The sequence below is a fragment of the Drosophila mauritiana genome, chromosome 2L (assembly GCF_004382145.1).
Source record: "Drosophila mauritiana strain mau12 chromosome 2L, ASM438214v1, whole genome shotgun sequence".
Classification (NCBI taxonomy): Eukaryota; Metazoa; Arthropoda; class Insecta; order Diptera; family Drosophilidae; genus Drosophila; species Drosophila mauritiana.
In genome coordinates, this window is record NC_046667.1 from 10,025,737 (window position 1) to 10,045,469 (window position 19,733).

A 19,733-nucleotide genomic window follows, 5' to 3' on the forward strand; every position below is an offset into this window, starting at 1 on the left:
TAATTATAAAAAACTATATTGTTAATTCCTTTGTTCTGAGTCTTAGCACTCCTAAATATATCGATTCATCGATAAGGAGTCAACAACCCCAACGACTTCGTCGGGGGATGAAATGTTGTATGCCACATAAAGTTTTCGCGAAAGGATAAATACAAAAATATTTTCGGAATCGTTGGCATGTCAATTGGACTATTGAAATAACAAACGGCTTCATATTGTTAGCTAGATTAAGCAATATGAACAAATACTCGGCATTTATTGTGTGCATTTCGCTCCTGCTTTTATTTACAAAAAAGGATGTGGGGAGCCATAATGTGGACTCCGGAATATATGGGTAGGTATTTTCACCAAAAAGCTCAAGTTTCCACAACAACTAGCGAGATACTTTTGTGCGAATTAACAATTCATCAAATCATGAGCTTAAAATGTTTTCAAATGTTTTAAATAACTGAACACTGTGTATACTCGAATGCAGAAATCCTTAGACGCCTTAATCCTTTTAATCCTTAACAATGCAATATAATATTTGCCCCGTAGTTTCCAGCAATCATCGGGTATCTGCCATATTTACAATGGCACCATTTGTCGCGATGTCTTGAGCAATGCCCATGTTTTCGTATCCCCCAATCTCACCATGAACGACTTGGAGGAGCGATTAAAGGCAGCTTATGGAGTAATCAAGGAGTCCAAGTGAGTACAATGCCATTTCAACATTTCGTAGCTAACGCCAAGTGCATATTTTCAGGGATATGAACGCGAATTGCCGCATGTACGCTTTGCCCAGCTTGTGTTTCAGTTCAATGCCAATTTGCAGGACTCCGGAGCGCACGAATCTCTTGTACTTCGCCAACGTGGCCACGAATGCCAAGCAGATGAAGAACGTCACCATTCGCAGGAAGAGAACCAAGTCCAAGGACATTAAGAACATAAGCATATTCAAGAAGAAGTCGACCATCTACGAGGATGTGTTCAGCACAGACATATCGAGTAAATACCCACCAACCAGAGAGTCTGAGAACCTAAAACGCATTTGCCGCGAGGAGTGCGAACTTCTGGAGAACGAGCTGTGCCAGAAGGAGTATGCCATTGCCAAGCGACATCCCGTCATCGGGATGGTGGGTGTGGAGGATTGCCAGAAGCTGCCGCAGCACAAGGACTGCCTGTCCTTGGGCATCACCATCGAGGTGGATAAGACGGAGAATTGTTACTGGGAGGATGGATCGACATACAGAGGTGTTGCGAACGTCTCCGCATCCGGAAAGCCATGTTTGCGTTGGTCTTGGCTGATGAAGGAAATCTCCGATTTCCCCGAGCTCATCGGTCAGAATTATTGCCGGTAATTCTAGCATTGTGTAGTTTATTCAAAAAGAAATTGAAATAATTAGTTAATTTTAACCTCGGTAGAAATCCTGGAAGCGTTGAAAATAGTCCTTGGTGTTTTGTGGACTCCTCGCGTGAACGCATAATCGAACTTTGTGATATTCCAAAATGCGCGGACAAAATATGGATTGCCATTGTCGGAACGACTGCAGCCATTATTCTAATATTTATAATTATATTTGCCATAATACTTTTCAAAAGAAGAACAATCATGCACTATGGAATGAGGAATATTCATAACGTGAGTAGAAATATAAGGATATGCCACAGAGTATTACAATTATTCTTACAGATCAACACACCCAGCGCCGATAAAAATATCTACGGAAATTCGCAGCTTAATAACGCACAAGATGCTGGCAGGGGCAATCTGGGGAATCTAACCGATCACGTTGCTTTGAACTCCAAGCTCATCGAGAGGAATACTCTGCTGAGGATAAACCACTTTACGCTGCAGGATGTTGAGTTTCTGGAGGAGCTGGGCGAAGGAGCTTTCGGTTCGTAATTCCGGTATAATCAGGTTATATAGTTCTTAACATCCAATCATTTATAGGAAAAGTTTACAAGGGCCAGCTCCTGCAGCCCAACAAAACCACGATAACAGTTGCCATCAAGGCGTTGAAGGAAAACGCCTCTGTGAAAACGCAGCAGGACTTTAAGCGCGAAATCGAACTAATCTCGGATCTGAAGCATCAGAATATAGTGTGCATATTGGGCGTTGTGCTCAACAAGGAGCCCTACTGCATGCTGTTCGAGTACATGGCCAATGGTGATCTGCACGAATTCCTGATCTCAAACTCACCCACCGAAGGCAAGTCGCTGTCGCAGTTGGAATTCCTGCAAATAGCTCTACAAATCAGCGAGGGAATGCAGTATCTGTCCGCCCATCATTATGTACATCGCGACTTGGCAGCTCGCAATTGCCTGGTAAACGAGGGTCTGGTTGTGAAGATATCCGATTTTGGACTATCCAGAGACATTTACAGCTCGGATTATTATCGGTAAGACTTGGGATATATATTAAGCTTGCAGCTATAATGGTTTCTATTGCAGAGTTCAGTCAAAGTCGCTATTGCCTGTGAGGTGGATGCCCTCGGAATCGATATTGTATGGAAAGTTTACCACAGAGAGCGATGTTTGGTCCTTTGGAGTCGTTCTTTGGGAAATATACAGCTATGGAATGCAGGCAAGTATCTCAAACTCGATTTAAATGGGGCCATATATAATCCCAATCCTATCCCTTTAGCCATACTACGGTTTTAGCAATCAGGAAGTAATCAATCTCATCCGTTCACGGCAACTGCTCTCCGCTCCGGAAAACTGTCCCACGGCTGTCTACTCGCTCATGATCGAGTGCTGGCATGAGCAGTCAGTAAAACGTCCAACATTCACAGATATTTCGAACCGTCTCAAAACTTGGCACGAGGGCCACTTTAAGGCCAGTAATCCAGAAATGTAAACTTAAGATTTTACACATATGTATTTTCAACGAAATGGACTGTAAAATAAGTAGGTTTAAGAATTTAATAAAACGAATGATATCGAAAACCCGAAGTGTTTAGATGTCTGGGAAAGAACCAATTGATTTTCGATTATATTACCTTTTTTGTAACTTTATTAAGTGAGATTTGTTCGTAATAACCATATGGTATTTAAATGTTTTGTTGTGCCAATCGGACAATTCTTTTATCCAGTAGCAATGCCCAGGGCAACGCCACCGAAAAATGATGCCAAAAATATGTGCAGATCGTTGACTTTTGGACCCTCCTCATCGCCAATCAGTTTGGTGTACCATTTCGCCACTTTCTTGCCGTTTCGGGTTAGGAGGCTTTCCGCTCTGTCTAATTGATTGTCGACATATCTTTCGGTCTGCAAATTGAGTTCAGCATGAATATAGTATATATATAGATAAATGGTTTAAATTAATTATACCTTATCCTTCCAGTTCTTCTCGCGACCCAGCGAGGCCTCCACTTTGTCGGCGAGCTTATCCACGCTCTTATCCAACTTAGACCAATTTATTTTCACAAGTCCTTCCTGGTGGGCGATTTCGAGCAAGATTATGCTGCCGCCAACTGCAAAGGCAGCAAATTTGCCAATCTTCATAGTTGTATATCCTGTGACCCTGCAAAATTGTTATATATTTAGTGAGATAAGAGACACAAATTGCAGCAAATGCTATGGATTTCCCTAAATTTGCTACTCAGCATTTGGCGCATAGACTTGTATAGTAAATTGCCGAATTATCTAGCTTATCTTGTGCAAATTATATCTGCTTTATCTGATTAATAACTCATTTCATTACACTATTTAGTTCTTTTCTTTTTTAGGGAGGTCCTTTATTTCTGTATCCCTCAAACAAAAACATACATACAATAGATGTAGCGGCTAAGCGCATTCAGTTGTATATTTTAATGAAATACCTATTTTGCCATTATCTACCAGATATTAGCTACAGTATGCAAATAATCAATTCACTTCAAATTCCAAAGACAATCGGCATTGCAAAAATTTAACTGATTCGCCGCAATGATATAACCACATACCATCCTGATGAGACGCCAATAAGCATCTGCGAATATGCGGAGCGTTGGCCAATATCGCTAAAAACTTTCTTAAAAATTTCCGAATAATTAGTCATTTTTAAAATTAGATGTCGACGTTAAGATGCAAAATTCTGACCGCCCAGTTTACGTCAATTTAACACAATAATATATGCCCGTCAAGATAGCGTCACTTTGGGCAACATTTTTGGGGTGGGTTTATTGGAACTCGGAAACGGAACAACATATGTTAGGGGAATTATGCGAAAAAGAGTAAGCAAAATATGTGGTAGCAATTAGCGTAGAAACTGGAAAAATCGCATAATTTAATTTTAAATAGCATGCCTAAATACTGCGAAGCGAGAGTAGAAAATGTGATAATAATCTGATTTTGTTGACAACAGATGCTGATTTCCAAATGTTTATAATGCAGCAAATAATTATTAAATCATGGAATATTTATTATTAATCTGCGCCTATATGCGAAATGATATTTATATCTGAAAAACTAGTATCTGCAAAAGTATAAGAATGGGTTTGAGCAGAGAAATATACCCAGCTTTTACTTAATTTTAGTAAACCTATTCAGGCACAGAAATGCTATTTTGTCTTACCTTTGAATCCTAAAAGTGTTGCACAAAAATTGGCAATTTAAAAGGACCTCTTATTATTTATTGATCTTTGCTACTGCCATATTTAAAACTTTTAGTAAAGATCCAATAACTCTTGCACAGATAAAATTTGAGATTAATGACCATTCATTTAATCGTTCCACTTTTCGAGTCGAAAAATGTTTTTTTCTAAACGTCAATTTACTTGCCCCTTTGCTTTAGTTAGACAAAAACCCAAAGTTCGAATGAAATCTACAATACAAAATGTACATGAGTTTATTTAAAATAATTGTTAAAACTACTTAAATAAATATCATACAGTATATTTACAAATTCGAATAGATTAGCCAATTACTTAGCAATTTTAATTACTTTGCTAAATCACCAAGAATTATAAGTCCGTAATAAGCATTGATTACAGGTATGTTGATTCACCTGAAAATAAAGAAAAATATTCATTTATTAGTTTAGTTTTTGCTTAAATAAGCTTAATGAATTTATTAACTAAAACTCAACGAGAATACGATAAATATCAAAATAGCATGAATGAATTAAAAGCAGAAGACTTTTGATGATGATGAAACACACAAAAGACACATTCTGCTTCAGGATCTTGATGAGATATATTGAGTTTTCAACAGTAGCAACAGTGAAATAACTAGACGAATTAGTCGAAGCTCGACAGTTCGATGCTAGTTTTGTTAAATGAATTGAGTAGGAGGACAATGGCAGTGCCCAGAGTCACATACTTATGAAGCGGTGAGAGATGTGTGATGAGAATCGATGCGGATACTGATTAAGGATTGCCGGTTAGTTGACCATTCGAGCCGCAGGCAGGGGCTCCCACTCACTCACCTATGTACATTAAATTCTAAACAGATGTGCAGAGCGCAGCTGTAATCGATCGGTTCCCCGTGAAAGGAAGTGGATCTGTGTAAGCCTGTCTCTGCTAGTATACTCGTAAAAGTCTTGGGGACATATAAATCCAGTTCTGGTGGCTTCGTTTTATACATCAAAATTAAGAGATCGTTCAGCCAGAAGTCTTTTAAATCGTCTCGGGTGATTATTCTGGCGAAGTCAATAAGTCAATAAGAATATAAATGTGTGGACGACATATGCTATAAAGACTATCTCTTTTAACAAATCTAACAAATCTTAATTTCAATACTCATACAATACAATTAATTACAAAATCAAACCGATAATGGTCCAGATATCAATTGAATCGAAACTCTTGGTATTAAGTAAATGTGAAATTAGAACGAATGTTCATCAGTATTACTCGATTAAAACAGATAGATTTTAGTGAGATCTGGTCATTGAGAGTATAGTGTGTGCAGCAAACTCACCGGATTCCCAATCTTCCTCGCCATCTTCGGTACCACAGTTGAATTTTGGAGAGGATTGTTTACATGTGATGTATGAATTGTAATTGATGTTCTTATTTTCGTTTATACTTCGAGTGTCAGAGGTGATATGAACTTCACTATTCTGCCATTTGATTAAATCAGTTTTCTTAATGGACGGTTGATTAAATATATGATTTCGTTTTATTTCCTCTTTTGTGGAATCATTCAAGCTTGGTAAAAGAGTTTTGCTATTAGGCTGTTTGCGTTTGCACGCAGTCGAAGTATTTTTTGAATTGGTTGATGTGTCGTATTGAATTTTAGTCTACGAATATTAGATTTATAGATTAAGCATATTGGTCTGCGCAAAACGTGTTTTCACTTACAACTATATCCTTATGATCCAACGTTTCTATTGTTTGACTTTTCGCTGTATTATCATTGACGATCGCAGTTAAGACTTTCTTTTCGGTATAGCAGTTTGGCGACAAACTGTCATAGTCTGATCTTTCGAAATTTAAAACATTTTCGTTTCTCTCTTTTTCGGACGCTTCAGCTTGAACATCATTGCTAAAATTTTCTGCCTCGAAAACGATTGAAATCTGAAAGGAAATCAAGCACATTTCGTCGTTAATTTCGCAGCATCTATTAAAATGCTTCGAAATATCCTACCTTGAATTCCTCTGAAAACCTTTTATGTTCGCTGTCTTTATGTACATCATCGATTTCCGATTTGCTTAAAGTGTGTATATATTTGTTAACTGTTCCATTGGACTCGCAAGCTAAAGAGAATGCTTAATTAAATCGTTTATTTAATGCATGTGCAACATTTAGTATACTTACGTGAATAGTTTCGCACAAAATACGTGTTTAGCCAAAAGTGACCAATGATTTTATCTGGTGATTTTTGTGTGAGTTTGAATTTTACATCGCCGGAAACTGGTAATGATGGTTTAATGGTCAGAACAAATGATTCTTGAAAATCAATCGAAAAGGTTTTCAGTATCTGCAATTACAAACAAAAAGAAGAATATTGCCGCTGGTTAGAAAGATATTCAAAAAGGAATACTTTAGTGCGTGTAAATCATGTGAAATATTACATTTTTATTCAATTAATGCTGTGGCTATATACTTACATCTGGCTTTGAATTTTCTGTGGCTGAGTCGTGTAATACAGATACTGAACATTCTACCGTGCCTAAGTTTTGCACACAACTGGACTCCGAGAAGCGTATTTCACATACCTGAGATATACAAATGGCATATTTAGATTTTGTTTGGCGCTGATTGTGGCGCTGCTGCTCGAAATACTCACGTTAAGGCTTACTTTCGAATATGGAACACTTGAACAAACTAGTTTGGAAAAATACTGAACATATCGACGCTGAGATGGGATTGTCACACCTTTTCGGTCCTTTGTACGCTTCTCATCATACCACGCTAATGCCTCGTCGGCGGATTTTTTAAGTCCACTGAACACTAAATATGCACAGATCATGGTACCTGAAATAAATAAAAAACCAGGATTAGTTAGTACCCCTACAAATATGCAAGCAAGATCATAAGTGTGCCATGATATTTATGAACTTTCGCACAAAATATTGGACACATTTCCTACCGGTTCTGCCTTTTCCAGCTTTACAGTGCACGGCTACGACATTGGACGAATCTTCCTTGAGCCACAAATCAACATCACTGCAAAATCGTTGTATTAACTCAATCGTTGGAGGGTTATGATCATCGAACGGATAAACAGCTACTCTCTGTAATGCGAAATAGCACATTTTACATATTTTACGCCGCCAAAGAGAAATGGTTCACCAAAATTACCCCGTGAAATTTATCAACGTCGTAACTACGCTCCGAGCATAGGTTATAGACTTTATAATGCTGGGCATGATTCTCTTCCAATAGCTTGAAGACATCTTCCAGACGATTTCTGAATAGGCCCTCTAGTTTATCCGGTGCTGGATAGCCCATGGCAATTATGTTATCATTAATGTCTGTGGGTAAATAAATGATTTAATTTAGTATTCCATAGATTGCGGCTGATTCAGTGACTTACATGTCAAATCCAAATTGTATCCTTTTTCTTTGTATCGTATACGTTTTTTACTCACTACATTGCGTATCACGTTGGACATTAACGAAATAGTGTTGGCCATATTTTTAAGGTTTAAAGACTTGTCTTTTTTTTAAATTAGATTAGCTGCATCCATTCAAATGTATTTGGGAACATGTGCTTGTCTTCTATTTACTCCATTGCAAAGTGTACGTTCTGAAAGGAATGTAAAGCATATTAATTATTCTAACTAATCTGTATGTTTTCCAAAGCAAGTTAGAAAAGTATTGACTCGTTTCTATTGAGAATTAGACAGGTTTCTAATATGGTCAATAGGAACTGCTTAATTATACTGTGGCAAGGCATTCTAGAGGGATATATGTAACGAATAATGGGCTTGTTTATTCCCGATCCATTTAGTTTGTTCTATATAAACTATAGTTCTCACTCCGCTAAGATATATTCCTGTTTGCAGTTCTTGCTTGGATACATATTTAAGCACGTACATACACATACAGAGGTGCACTCTCTATAGGAATAGTTCCCTACTTGTTTTCCCAGGAACAGGTAAAGAGTTAACTTCAGTTCGGTTTATATATCCACAAATATCCTTAGCACAAACATGCACACACACGCACACACTCGCACATGCACAAGCACATATATACACAACACACAGGCAGGCATTTGCGGCGCACACGTGAAACATACTTACATGTATTGGCATATTATCAAAGATAAACAATATAACAATCTTCCGCTTGGAATAATACATTCAGATTGGTTGTCAAATGGTCCTGGTTGTAATTAAACTGGCCAACAGAACGGAGTTCTCTTATTGAAGCCCAACGCACGGCGATTTCGATACGAATTCGAGCAATTAAATGGGTTCGTTGGCTGAGGGGGCGATTTTCGAGGGGTGAAAATCAAAATCAAAATCCGTTTTTGAAACACCGAGCAGTAATTTCGAATTACTTAACATAGCGACTGATTTGGCAACTGTTTTTTGTTTTATCTCGCCGAGTAGACACACTTTTTTGACAAACTGTTTGCGAATGGTGGTATGTATTGTAGTTAGAGCACATATGCATGTACAGAAATATGCAGATATGGATGATGGGCATGTGCACATATATGCACCGATTTTTGTGCATTTATGTACATATTTGTTTAAACAAAAACATATTTACAATTCCACAGACATTTTACACATTTACACTATCAGCACCACACGAATATATGTGCCCACTGTTTAATACATATGTATGTGCATATGGGTATGTTTAAGTCAATAAGCTAAATGTTCCAACCGAGCAGGTTCTGGCTACTGCATTTCAAAAAGCTATCACATGTTTTGCTCTAAGCCACGAAATTTCAAATAAAACTTTTCAATTATGTGTAAAACTTAAACAGTAGCGCTCATGCTCTATTAAATGTATTATTAATTTATCAAGCGTGAGATCCACAGGGTGTTTACGGCGAGCGATACCACCACAAGATTTGAGAAAATGTACATCCAGTGCTATCGACGTGCGTGGTGCCCTCTCGATTAAATTGTGTATGCAAAAACTATCGATGGGCCATCGATAGAACTATTTATTTTTTAACTGCGCAGCTCTAAAACGTTTTAACTCGCAATGTGTAATTGTCAATCAATTTTTTTTAATCTTAATAAAAACACACATAACCTAATGCTGCTACTATTAACATGACTACCAACACAACTTTTGCTCGAGTTCTACTCACGAAACAAATTTTTCAGCAGATATTAAAAATTTAAATTTCTTGCAAAACCCAATTTTTGGTGTGCGATTTTTCAAAACGCAAACATATTTCAGATTTATTTATTTATTTTTGGTTCGAGCCATTGAAAACTATCAGTTTGGGTAATACCACTAATGTAATAGTCTCTTTTTTTATTTACAATCGATAAAAGTGCAACAGGTTTTTAATGGGTATTCGATTTTTGGACATAAATATGAATTGGAATTTAAGGTTCCTTTCAAAAAGAGCCCTGCTATCTGAATACTTTAAAATTTAGAACAATTTTCAACAATTTAAAAATTAAATTTGAATCTTAAGGCTAGTTGGTTTGCGCAAAATGAATTCTTAACCACTTAATGTTCAACTGTTAACTTTAATTCGTAACTTGAATAAAACATAAAATAGGTCAATCATCAGTTAATGTTATTGAAGCAAAAAGGATTTGAAGACGAAGAAATAAAAACAAGTGTTTTGCCGTGTTAACCAATTTCTCATTTATTTGTCTCGCTTGTTATTTGTTTAAAAAGTTTCTGCAGTCCATCGTTTAAATCATTAATAGCCCCTTGGGCTAGCTAACTAATCGTCGTTATCTCAAGTATTGCTTAGCTATGTTTTGAACTTTAAGCAATCTAATAAATCTGAAAGTGGCGTTAAGAGATACTCCAACAAATGACCTGTTAATTTAGTTAAATGAAATAAAACATAAACATTAAAACCGATGCGCTTAATATAGTTGCTTGCAGCATTGGCTAGATTTTTGCCGTTTCGACCCAACTACAATAAGTTATAGATTTGTATAGTATTTGTCTTAATAGGTAAAAAGTTAGATCGATAGTACACATGCAATATTTCTTACCAAAACGTAAAGTCTGTGATCTGTTTGGCGGTTATTGCTTTTTGTGCTTTCGAGATCCAGAAAACAAAGCAGATTTTCGAAAACGCTTTCTTACCAGTTTCGGACTGCCGACTGCTTCATTTCGTAGGATTTATTGCGATGGTTATAAGAGGTTCTGTAAAAATGAAGACCTACACAATTCCGAGTTCTCAAAGTTCTTTAATGTTTTAGACCAATTAGTTTGCGAAAGCTTGTATGTATACGAGAAACTGTTCCGCATTTCCTTTATTAAAATTGCGTACTTCTAGATTTTGGTTTGACGTTGTTCGAGTCTTAGCGTATTTTCCTTACTAGTTTTCTACGTTATAACTTAAATTTTACGTGCTTGCAATTGTCATGTTAATGGGTATTCGTTAAATAAATAATGAAGAGACGATGACTATCAGTTTTTTGTTTGTTTTTTATCATTTTTTTTTTTTTGTTGTTGATGTGGGGGGTGAGGGAATCTGTTGGACGATCGAAAACGATCGAATGCTACGATTTTAAATGTTTGAGTCTGCGTTTTACGGTCGCGCTTAAGTTATTATTTATTAATCTTTACTCATAGGCAATCCTTAAGCAACTATGAGTGGTGTTGTCATTAGAATCGATGGTTTCCCACCGGCGAGCGGGACCTGAAGCGTCCGGCCGACTGACCACCAGTGCGTCCGTAGCTGGCGCTACTTCCGCTGCTGTAGCGGCTGCTGTCGCGTCCACCGCCGTAAACCTCGCGGCGATTGAAGCCGCTGCCGCCGCCCTCTCTGCCATTATAGCTGCTCGCACCTGATCGGCCGGAGCTATAGCCCCGCTCCGTGTGCCGGCTTGAGGATCCGCTGGATCCGCGTTGCCGGAAACCGCCTCCGCCGCTACCACCGCTTGTGATGCTGTGCCGGCCAAAGTCGCCGCGTCGTCCGCCCCTGTCCATGGGTCCGCCACGCCTACCCTGGCGTGGCCGCCCCTTTGAGATCTCCACGCGCAGCTGGGAGCCGAGCAGCTCGGATCCGTTCAGTATGTCGCACGCCTTTTCGGCGTCGTCGCGGTGCTCGAACTCGACGAACGCAAAGCCCGGCGGATTGAAGGCTATCCACACCGAATTCAGCTTGCCGTACTTTGTGAACTCCCCCTCCAGATCGTCCTTTTTCACTTTGTCGGTCAGATTGCCGACATACACCCGTGTCCCGCGCTGATCACCCATGCTGGACATCTGGATTCACTGTTTCTGATTCGTTTTCGGAGTTATCCTGCAAATCGGATAGCTGCCTTGAAAAATAAATAATCAATAAGTTATCACCACCGGACAATTTAGCGTTTGTATCTATATCAAGTTTTCGGCCAGGGTGGTTAAACTCGTTGCAAAAATGCTAATTTTCAAAAATAGCCTCGCATTTGGAACGCTGAGAATGGACGTGTGTCGGGATGTATTTATAGTTTAACAGCCCCTTAAAAAAGGGACTTCCCACTGCTCCAATGACTTGCATTTTAAATTATTTTTATACTTTGTACTTCGAAATATAACACGGTAATCTGAAGAATTGTAGAAATACGTCGATTTAATTTATATAATTTTAAAAATAATTGTATGATTTTTAGTGAAGTAAATAAATAGTGTGATGTATGATATAAAATGTTTGTAAAAATATATAGCCATGTAGTTTTCTATCCTCTTCAAAGCCAAAATAATGAATAATTTAATTTAACATTTATAAATTATTATTTTATTAATTAAGAATTTAACATTTGTGACTATTATCATATAAAGACAAGTAATTATAAGGAAGTGTATTACGATTTAATCTTTATTTAGTTTTTATCCTGATATATACAATTCTAATAGTTCCCTTAATGTGTTTCATTCCATCGTTTCATTTAAGACATATTACGATAGGCATCTTTGTGTGTGTGGTTTTGTTTATTGTTACCTTGAGTATTTACAAAAGACGCATAATAACAAAGAGTTGCAAAGTTGTTGAATTATTTGAGAGTTATAATGACTGATATGGAGATGCAGAGCAACAAAATGTCAATAACAGAGGAGACACAAGCGGTATGTATTATAAAATATAAAAGATGACTCTTTTTGCTTTAAATATGAAGTGAATTGTTCTAATGCGCAGTAAGGCTTTGCTTGTATATATGTATACGTATATAAGCTATCCTCGGTATGCGTGTATATAATACATCTGTGATTTTTATCATGCAAAAGCGCCAATTTTCAAACAAGATTTTAAGTTTGACTTATCGGAACTGCATTTTTGCGAATAAGAATAAGGAGAGGAAATTGTTTTGGGATATCGTCAAATATTTATATTTTATATTATATTTATAAGCAGACGCGCAAGGAATGCGGAAAAAGGGGACGAAAACCAGGAAGAAAGACGTCTACTGAAAAATTGGACATCAAAGCCAAACTAGGTAAAACCAATATTTGCACTTATAACACTTAAACAACGGTATTACTTTTAATAGTATCAACATTCCCAAACACTAATACATATTATTTACTACGCGTATTTTCCCTTGCAGAACGCAGCAGACAAAGTGCCAGGGAATGCCGGGCGCGCAAGAAGCTGCGTTATCAGTACCTGGAGGAACTGGTGGCAGATCGGGAGAAGGCTGTAGTTGCTCTGCGTACGGAACTGGAGCGCGTCGGTATATAACTTATCAAGCCACGTCCAACCAATTTATTTATTCTCATCTTTATTGCAGTTAATTCAATGGAATAACCAGTTGAGCGAAAGCAACACTCCAACCAACAATGACCAGTTACTTCAGGAACTCGGAATCCTCAAACAAGAATAACCTACATTTTAATTTTTAGCTTAAGAATATTACTTTTATAATAAATGTACGACGGTTACTATTTATATTATTACGAAAATCCTGCAGAATTTTTTGTTATTTTCAATATTGCATTTTACAGCTATTTATTGTTTAATTTTTATAGTGTTTAAAGCCAAATTAAAGTATTTTTATGATAAATAAGAAATAATTAAATATTTGTTATTTAAGGGTGTTTTCCAATCGGTACACTGGAACAGTGATAAGTGGAACGATTAATCTAAGGGTTCGATAACTTAGTCGTGAAAAAGCTATCAATGGTTTCTCCCATCTCTCCATCGGCATAAAAATACAGAATAATCTAAAGAACTGAATAAATGTAAACATTATTTATAAACAGCATTAATAGTTATTCAATTGACAAACGTTTGTGCTGTAAGCAGCGCCTACATATGTGCCAAAATATTCTCACTACCAACAGAATCTCCAACAAGATATTATGGCTTTAAATGGATTTTTAGAATTCTTCCAAAAGGGCAAGGTATGTTTAGTCAATAACAAAACCATATGCAGTTGATATAGTTTCAAATTAATTTTCAGACCTTTAGGCCAAAGAAGCCCTTTGCATCCGGAACCATTAGGTATTCCTTACATAAGCAAGCCCAGGCCAGTTTGCAATCCGGGATTAATCTGCGGCAAGTGGTGCGTTTGCCGCAAGGGGAGAATCTCAACGACTGGCTAGCTGTGCACGGTGAGAATAATGAATTATACATTTAATATAGTATACCTAACGTTGTATATTTCAGTTGTGGACTTCTTCAATCGCATAAACTTGATCTATGGAACCGTTTCTGAGTTTTGCAACGAAACTACGTGTCCCACGATGTCTGGCGGCTCCAGATATGAGTACTTATGGGCCGATGGAGATCTGTAAGTCCAGGAAATGATATTCCGAAGAGCATAAACTAATGTAGCTACGATTTCAGATACAAAAAGCCAACCGCCCTCTCAGCCCAAAAGTACATTGAGCATTTAATGGACTGGATTGAGTCACAAATTAACAACGAAGCTGTTTTTCCAGTGTCCACGGGTAGGAAATAATATATTTTCCTTTTAAAGAAAAAGTCTTTATACCTATTGTTTCGCCCTTTCCTAAATGTGTACCATTACTGCTTTCAGATGTTCCTTTTCCCAAAAACTTCTTGGCAATAAGTCGTAAAATTTTAACCCGTCTTTTTCGTGTTTTCGTCCACGTCTATATTCACCACTTCGATCGGATTGTAAGCATTGGAGCGGTGCGTATTACTAAATAGTTACTTTAATTGATTCAATAAAATGTTAAATGTTTTCACCGTTTTCAGGAAGCTCACGTGAATGCCTGCTACAAACATTTTTACTACTTTGTGCAAGAATTTGACATGATTTCGGCCAAGGAATTGGAACCCTTACAAGAAATGACATCTCGAATTTGCAAGGATAAGGATTGAAAGTAATTTGTACTAGATTGTGATGTAAATATGTATTGTTTATTACAAAATAAATAAGCGAACACAAAGATTGGTGTCCTTTTCTTAATAACTAAAATTATAATTTTAGTTTTTCAAAATTTTTCTTTGTTGGTATTATTTTCTTATCAAAATGGTATATTAGGGGTACTCCTCTGTTAAAAGCTGGTATAATAAAGTTCAATAGATTTGGTCGCACCGATGTAAACAGAGTTTTTCGCACTAAGTAAATTAAATTGCTGATTTATAACCACTTTTTAGAGTATTGTACAAAATGGAGATGGTTGAACCGGATTCGCACTTGGTGGCCCTGAAAGGTAAATGCCAGATGCATTGCAAATTATGGCCAAAGTCTTGATGATTTCCTGTTTTCTTAGTTATGCGCTTGATGCGGCCCACTTTGGTGGGCCTTGGACCTGTGGTAACCTGCGAGCCTACGGATTTGGTGCAGAGATTTAGCAACTCCCAGGAGAGCGATGGAATGTCCGGTGCGTGTGCGGAGACCTTGGCGGCCGGCCAGGTGCTACTGCTGCCACAGTCCTTCGGCAGCATTTACCTGGGCGAAACATTCGCGAGCTACATCTGCGTCCACAACACCACCCCGAATCCGGTGGAATGCGTCACCGTCAAGGCGGATCTTCAGTCGAACACGTCACGCATTAATCTATCCATGCACGAGAACGCCAAGTCGCCAGTGGTATTGCCGCCGGGTGGAACCATTGACGATGTGATACGATACGAGGTAAAGGAAATCGGAACACACATGTAAGTAGCACAGGAAAGTTGGCAAAACAAGCTCGTTCGTCCACATAATCTAAGAATATCATTATATGTCCTGAATTCCTTCCAGTCTCGTCTGCGAAGTGAACTACTCGACTCCTGCGGGCTATGCTCAATCGTTGAGAAAGTTTTTCAAGTTCCAAGTGCTGAAGCCACTCGATGTGAAAACCAAGTTCTACAATGCGGAAATCGACGAAATCTACTTGGAGGCACAGATCCAAAACGTGACCACCAGTCCCTTCTGCCTGGAAAAGGTGGAGCTGGATGGCTCCGAGGACTACTCCGTCACACCACTGAATACACTGCCAAATGGGGAATCCGTATTCACGGTGAAGCACATGCTGCAGCCCAACAATAGTTGTCAGTTCCTCTATTGCATCAAGGTAAAATGCACTGAATTCTTATATCTATAACAAATTCATACAATTTCGTATCTTGCATGCAGCCCAAAGGAGATATTGCGAAGAACGTGGATACCCTACGGCAGTTTAATAATGTGGGAAAACTGGACATCGTCTGGAGGTCCAATCTGGGCGAGAAGGGCAGATTGCAAACTAGCCAGCTACAGCGATTGGTAGTTATAAAAATTGTAAATAAAATAGATCCCACATAATATTCTAATTTTTTAGCCATTCGAATGCAAAACGCTCCGCTTGGAAGTACTGGATGCGAAGAACACCATTAAAATCGGCACGATATTCACGTTCAATTGTCGCGTGACGAATACATCCGAGCATCCAATGAAACTGAATGTGCGACTGGCTGCTAAGTTTTCGCCTGATAGTCAATACACGGGCTGTGCTGATTTTATGCTGAATCTTCTGCAAAGTGGCGAATCTGCCGAGTTTCCATTGTCCGTGTGTCCATCCAAATTGGGCCTCGTGAAAATAACACCCTTGGTATTGACGAACACGCTCCAAAATGAGCAGTTCACCATTGAAAACGTCGTCGATGTTTTTGTTGTTAATTCGGATTACGATAATGATACCACAACTCATCAGAATAAGTTAATTCGTTACGAAAGTGCTGCAAGCTGTTTGACCCAAAAGCAAGTTCAACTACAAGTTGTATAGAATTGAATAGAATAGAAAAATGTATACTTTAACTTTATGTTAATGTGGAATAGATTTTATAATTTATGTTGTTATTCTGTGAAAACGCTATACCTTAATAAGAAAAGTCGGAGCGATAATTTTTTTTATGAAAATTTCCTTAAGTATTGAGTGCATTATGGAATTCTGAATTTCATTGCATATTTTATATACTTTGTTGTACATAGATAGATCGATTTCGCTTTTCTTAGCAAATAACAAAAAAACTAAATAAATAAATAAACATACCCACAATAGATTCAAAAAATACCCCATATAATTTAAATCAAATATAATTAAAAATTTAGACCACATTTCTTATAGTAACACGGATTTTTTCGAACTTCTGCGCCGGTAACACTAGTCCACTTTTTAGATCATAACACTAGATCATAAAATGTTACGAAATGTGTGCACATTTTCCACGCATTTTGGAAAATGCATATTCCAAGCCCAGCAACCGATTCGCGGAATGGCGGGCCATTCCAAATGGGCCAATATCAAGCACACCAAAGCACTGAAGGATGGGGCCCGAGCGGCGCTATTTGCAAAAATTTCGAGGCAAATTCGAATGGCCATTCAGGAGGGAAACTCCGCGGATCCGGCAATTAACTCCCTTTTGCGGACGGAAATAGAAAGAGCCCTCAAGCAAAACATGCCCAGTGGCACCATACAAAACACCTTAAACAAATTCAAGGCCAGCAAAGTGCAACTTAAGAAGTACCGAATCGACATCAAGTACAAAAGAAACGTGTACCTCATATGCATTTTCTATACCGACAACTTTTCCGGCGTTAAAATGGATGCGACACCGATGATCAAAAAAGCCGGGTAATATCTCCATTTTAATCATTTTGTTGAATATAATTTACTTATGAGCTTTTTAGAGGCGAGTTCATGGATGTTGGAAACCTGTTTGAGGACTTTGGATTGATTGAAACTCGCTATGATACTGCGAAACTTCTAAATGAATCCAGTTTGGAGGATAAAGCCACCAATGATGCTATAGAGTTGGGCGCCGAAGAGATCGAAGTCGTTGACAATGCCGATGGCTCCGTCAATGTATGTGTTTGTTTTCATGTATATTATATAAATATTAATTTTCCTACATTTATACAGTTCCTATGCAATCCATTGGTTTTAACTAGCTTAAGTAGGAACTTGGAAAAGGCTGGATACACCGTGGAAAACAGTGAACACATATTTTCACCAATGGTAAATCCTTCGTTAATTTAATTTTCCTTCATTTAAATAGTATTATCTTTCAGAATGTAGTGCAATTATCACCCGAAGAGCTAAAGGCATATGATGTGTTTGTCGAAAAACTGAGAAACCTCCCAGGCTTAGAGGATATCTATGACAATGTGGAACAAACATGACTTGTTGAATAAAACGTTGAAGATATTAATTACTGAGTTTAAATTTGAAAAAATAAATTATTTTTCTAACTGCTTAAGATACACTGTTAAGTAACAGAGTGTTCAATTTTCAGTGTTCCTGTTTCAGCGCCAAACGTTTCTGTTAAAGCTTATGTAAACTTGCTGGAATACCCTTGACGAACTAAAATCCAGCTGTTTGTGTGAAACCAATGTGGAATCAAAATCATCGGTCGAAATTGAAAATATGAATTATTTAAGAGTTATTCGGAATAATTGGAAGAAATGCACGTTCGGAGCGGCAGTGTCTGTGTACGCGCTTCAAGCGCTGAAAACGCACATAGAGTATGCATTCAGAAAACAGTGGAAATTCGACGAAACTTTAACCTCCTTATTTGCTCTCCAGGATTGAACAACATATGCGGGAATTCGCCTCTAACATTCAGACCAATTGGGTATCGGATCGCCCCAGAAAGGTACTGGTGGTCATGAATCCGGTGGCCAACAAGAAGAGATCGGAGAAGTTCGTAAGTAGCTGGCACACAGCTGACTAAGATGATAACCCAGCCATAGATTTTCAGTTTAAGAACTATTGCGAGCCGGTTTTGCATTTAGCTGGATATTCGGTGGAGATCCTTCGTACGAATCACATTGGTCATGCCAAAACCTACGTGGAAGAGCTGGCAACGTTACCCGATGCCATTGTTGTTGCCGGCGGCGACGGCACCTCATCGGAGGTGGTCACTGGGCTGATGCGTAGACGCGGCAATCTCTGCCCGATCACCATCCTTCCGCTGGGACGTTCGGTGCAGTCCGCATCCAAGCGCATCAACATCTTTGGCGTCAAGGACGTCAACTATGTGAAAAGCCTTTCCAAAGCCCTGGAACCTATGCTCAAGGATGAGAGCCAGTACCAGAGCGTGATTCGCTTCGATGTGATCAACGAAGAAGATGGCAGCGACAGCCAATTGAAGCCCATATTCGGTCTTAATGGTCTGTCCTGGGGTCTGCTGGAGGACATCGATGCGGCAAAGGATAAGTACTGGTACTTTGGACCACTGCGTCACTACGCTTCCGCTGCCTCCAAGTCCTTTGCCGATAACTGGAGCCTTAAGACCGACTATGTGTACACACCGCCGTGTCCTGGCTGCGTTGACTGCGCTGCTACTGTGCAGCGCCAGGAGACCGTCCAGCCCTCTGGCCTCTTCACCAGAGGCCTCATTAAGTACAAGAATAATACTGGTGAAACCAAGAGGCCGCTCGTCAAGAACGACAATTGCAGCAAGAAGTTCGAGGGAAGCGCTGAAGCCAGCCAGATCAACATCAATTGTGTTCAGAACAAGGATAACTTTGCGGAGCTGGAGAGCCAGTTTATAAGCTCCCTGCAGCCGGGCTGGGAGTTCATCAAGCAAATTCCCGAAGTCACGTGCAGCAACATTTTGCCCAGCTTGGTGGTTAAGAGCAGGACTATTCAACTGCATCCGGATGGTGAAATGGGCGAGAAGTTTTACTCCATCGACGGCGAGGAGTACGATGCAAGACCCATTAAGGTATCTGTTGTTCCCAATGCTATTAAAGTTTTTTGTTGACATTTTAAACGTGTATATTAATTAAATCTTGATT

The 19,733-nt window shown here is 38.6% G+C and overlaps 9 protein-coding genes across 13 annotated transcripts; 6 read left to right on the forward strand and 3 right to left on the reverse strand.

The window, feature by feature from the left end:
* Positions 1-98: 98 nt before the first annotated feature.
* On the forward strand, positions 99-2,928 carry LOC117138712 (tyrosine-protein kinase transmembrane receptor Ror). Its single transcript, XM_033300962.1, has 8 exons — positions 99-334; positions 538-690; positions 746-1,336; positions 1,405-1,621; positions 1,673-1,877; positions 1,934-2,381; positions 2,434-2,566; positions 2,627-2,928. Exons 1-8 carry the CDS (start codon positions 237-239, stop codon positions 2,837-2,839), a joined length of 2,058 nt encoding a protein of 685 aa, XP_033156853.1. The 5' UTR covers positions 99-236; the 3' UTR covers positions 2,840-2,928.
* A 37-nt stretch (positions 2,929-2,965) lies between these two features.
* Positions 2,966-4,094, reverse strand: LOC117138761 (FUN14 domain-containing protein 1). The gene is made up of 3 exons (XM_033300965.1): positions 3,927-4,094; positions 3,313-3,505; positions 2,966-3,249 (listed from the first exon to the last, which is right to left on the reverse strand). Exons 1-3 carry the CDS (start codon positions 4,019-4,021, stop codon positions 3,067-3,069), a joined length of 471 nt encoding a protein of 156 aa, XP_033156856.1. The 5' UTR covers positions 4,022-4,094; the 3' UTR covers positions 2,966-3,066.
* A 680-nt stretch (positions 4,095-4,774) lies between these two features.
* Positions 4,775-9,431, reverse strand: LOC117138558 (phosphatidylinositol 3,4,5-trisphosphate 3-phosphatase and dual-specificity protein phosphatase PTEN). Of its 3 annotated transcripts, XR_004459211.1 has the most exons (12): positions 8,658-9,430; positions 7,946-8,158; positions 7,711-7,883; positions 7,499-7,643; positions 7,196-7,383; positions 7,017-7,124; positions 6,724-6,886; positions 6,553-6,662; positions 6,267-6,482; positions 5,884-6,205; positions 5,390-5,602; positions 4,775-4,969 (listed from the first exon to the last, which is right to left on the reverse strand). XR_004459211.1 is itself a non-coding variant. In XM_033300721.1 (11 exons), the coding sequence occupies exons 2-11, from the start codon at positions 8,043-8,045 to the stop codon at positions 4,950-4,952; spliced, it is 1,545 nt and encodes a 514-aa protein (XP_033156612.1). In that variant the 5' UTR covers positions 8,046-8,158; positions 8,658-9,430; the 3' UTR covers positions 4,775-4,949. The 3 variants fall into 3 exon arrangements, 2 of the variants coding, with proteins under 2 accessions (XP_033156612.1, XP_033156625.1); XM_033300721.1 differs by lacking the exon at positions 5,390-5,602; XM_033300734.1 differs by lacking the exons at positions 5,390-5,602; positions 5,884-6,205 and having other exon boundaries at positions 8,658-9,431.
* A 1,370-nt stretch (positions 9,432-10,801) lies between these two features.
* LOC117138572 (RNA-binding protein Rsf1) lies at positions 10,802-11,932 on the reverse strand. The gene has a single exon (XM_033300747.1). It carries the CDS (start codon positions 11,782-11,784, stop codon positions 11,182-11,184), a length of 603 nt encoding a protein of 200 aa, XP_033156638.1. The 5' UTR covers positions 11,785-11,932; the 3' UTR covers positions 10,802-11,181.
* A 551-nt stretch (positions 11,933-12,483) lies between these two features.
* On the forward strand, positions 12,484-13,458 carry LOC117135226 (REPTOR-binding partner). 3 transcript variants are annotated; one of them, XM_033295343.1, is made up of 4 exons: positions 12,484-12,624; positions 12,908-12,992; positions 13,104-13,225; positions 13,287-13,458. In XM_033295343.1, the coding sequence occupies exons 1-4, from the start codon at positions 12,568-12,570 to the stop codon at positions 13,377-13,379; spliced, it is 357 nt and encodes a 118-aa protein (XP_033151234.1). In that variant the 5' UTR covers positions 12,484-12,567; the 3' UTR covers positions 13,380-13,458. The 3 variants fall into 3 exon arrangements, with proteins under 3 accessions (XP_033151234.1, XP_033151236.1, XP_033151235.1); XM_033295345.1 differs by having other exon boundaries at positions 12,486-12,624; positions 13,104-13,229; positions 13,287-13,373; XM_033295344.1 differs by having other exon boundaries at positions 12,487-12,624; positions 12,911-12,992.
* Positions 13,459-13,670: 212 nt separating this feature from the next.
* LOC117135225 (MOB kinase activator-like 3) lies at positions 13,671-14,913 on the forward strand. Its single transcript, XM_033295341.1, has 6 exons — positions 13,671-13,899; positions 13,959-14,109; positions 14,165-14,288; positions 14,345-14,448; positions 14,538-14,653; positions 14,720-14,913. Exons 1-6 carry the CDS (start codon positions 13,858-13,860, stop codon positions 14,843-14,845), a joined length of 663 nt encoding a protein of 220 aa, XP_033151232.1. The 5' UTR covers positions 13,671-13,857; the 3' UTR covers positions 14,846-14,913.
* A 134-nt stretch (positions 14,914-15,047) lies between these two features.
* LOC117135221 (probable trafficking protein particle complex subunit 13 homolog) lies at positions 15,048-16,835 on the forward strand. The gene is made up of 5 exons (XM_033295337.1): positions 15,048-15,180; positions 15,241-15,628; positions 15,714-16,026; positions 16,089-16,217; positions 16,273-16,835. Exons 1-5 carry the CDS (start codon positions 15,138-15,140, stop codon positions 16,714-16,716), a joined length of 1,317 nt encoding a protein of 438 aa, XP_033151228.1. The 5' UTR covers positions 15,048-15,137; the 3' UTR covers positions 16,717-16,835.
* Positions 16,836-17,097: 262 nt separating this feature from the next.
* Positions 17,098-18,142, forward strand: LOC117135223 (probable transcriptional regulatory protein MYPU_6240). Its single transcript, XM_033295339.1, has 4 exons — positions 17,098-17,565; positions 17,622-17,796; positions 17,854-17,949; positions 18,003-18,142. Exons 1-4 carry the CDS (start codon positions 17,132-17,134, stop codon positions 18,111-18,113), a joined length of 816 nt encoding a protein of 271 aa, XP_033151230.1. The 5' UTR covers positions 17,098-17,131; the 3' UTR covers positions 18,114-18,142.
* A 158-nt stretch (positions 18,143-18,300) lies between these two features.
* LOC117135222 (acylglycerol kinase, mitochondrial) lies at positions 18,301-19,708 on the forward strand. Its single transcript, XM_033295338.1, has 3 exons — positions 18,301-18,455; positions 18,517-18,637; positions 18,692-19,708. Exons 1-3 carry the CDS (start codon positions 18,358-18,360, stop codon positions 19,697-19,699), a joined length of 1,227 nt encoding a protein of 408 aa, XP_033151229.1. The 5' UTR covers positions 18,301-18,357; the 3' UTR covers positions 19,700-19,708.
* Positions 19,709-19,733: the final 25 nt, after the last annotated feature.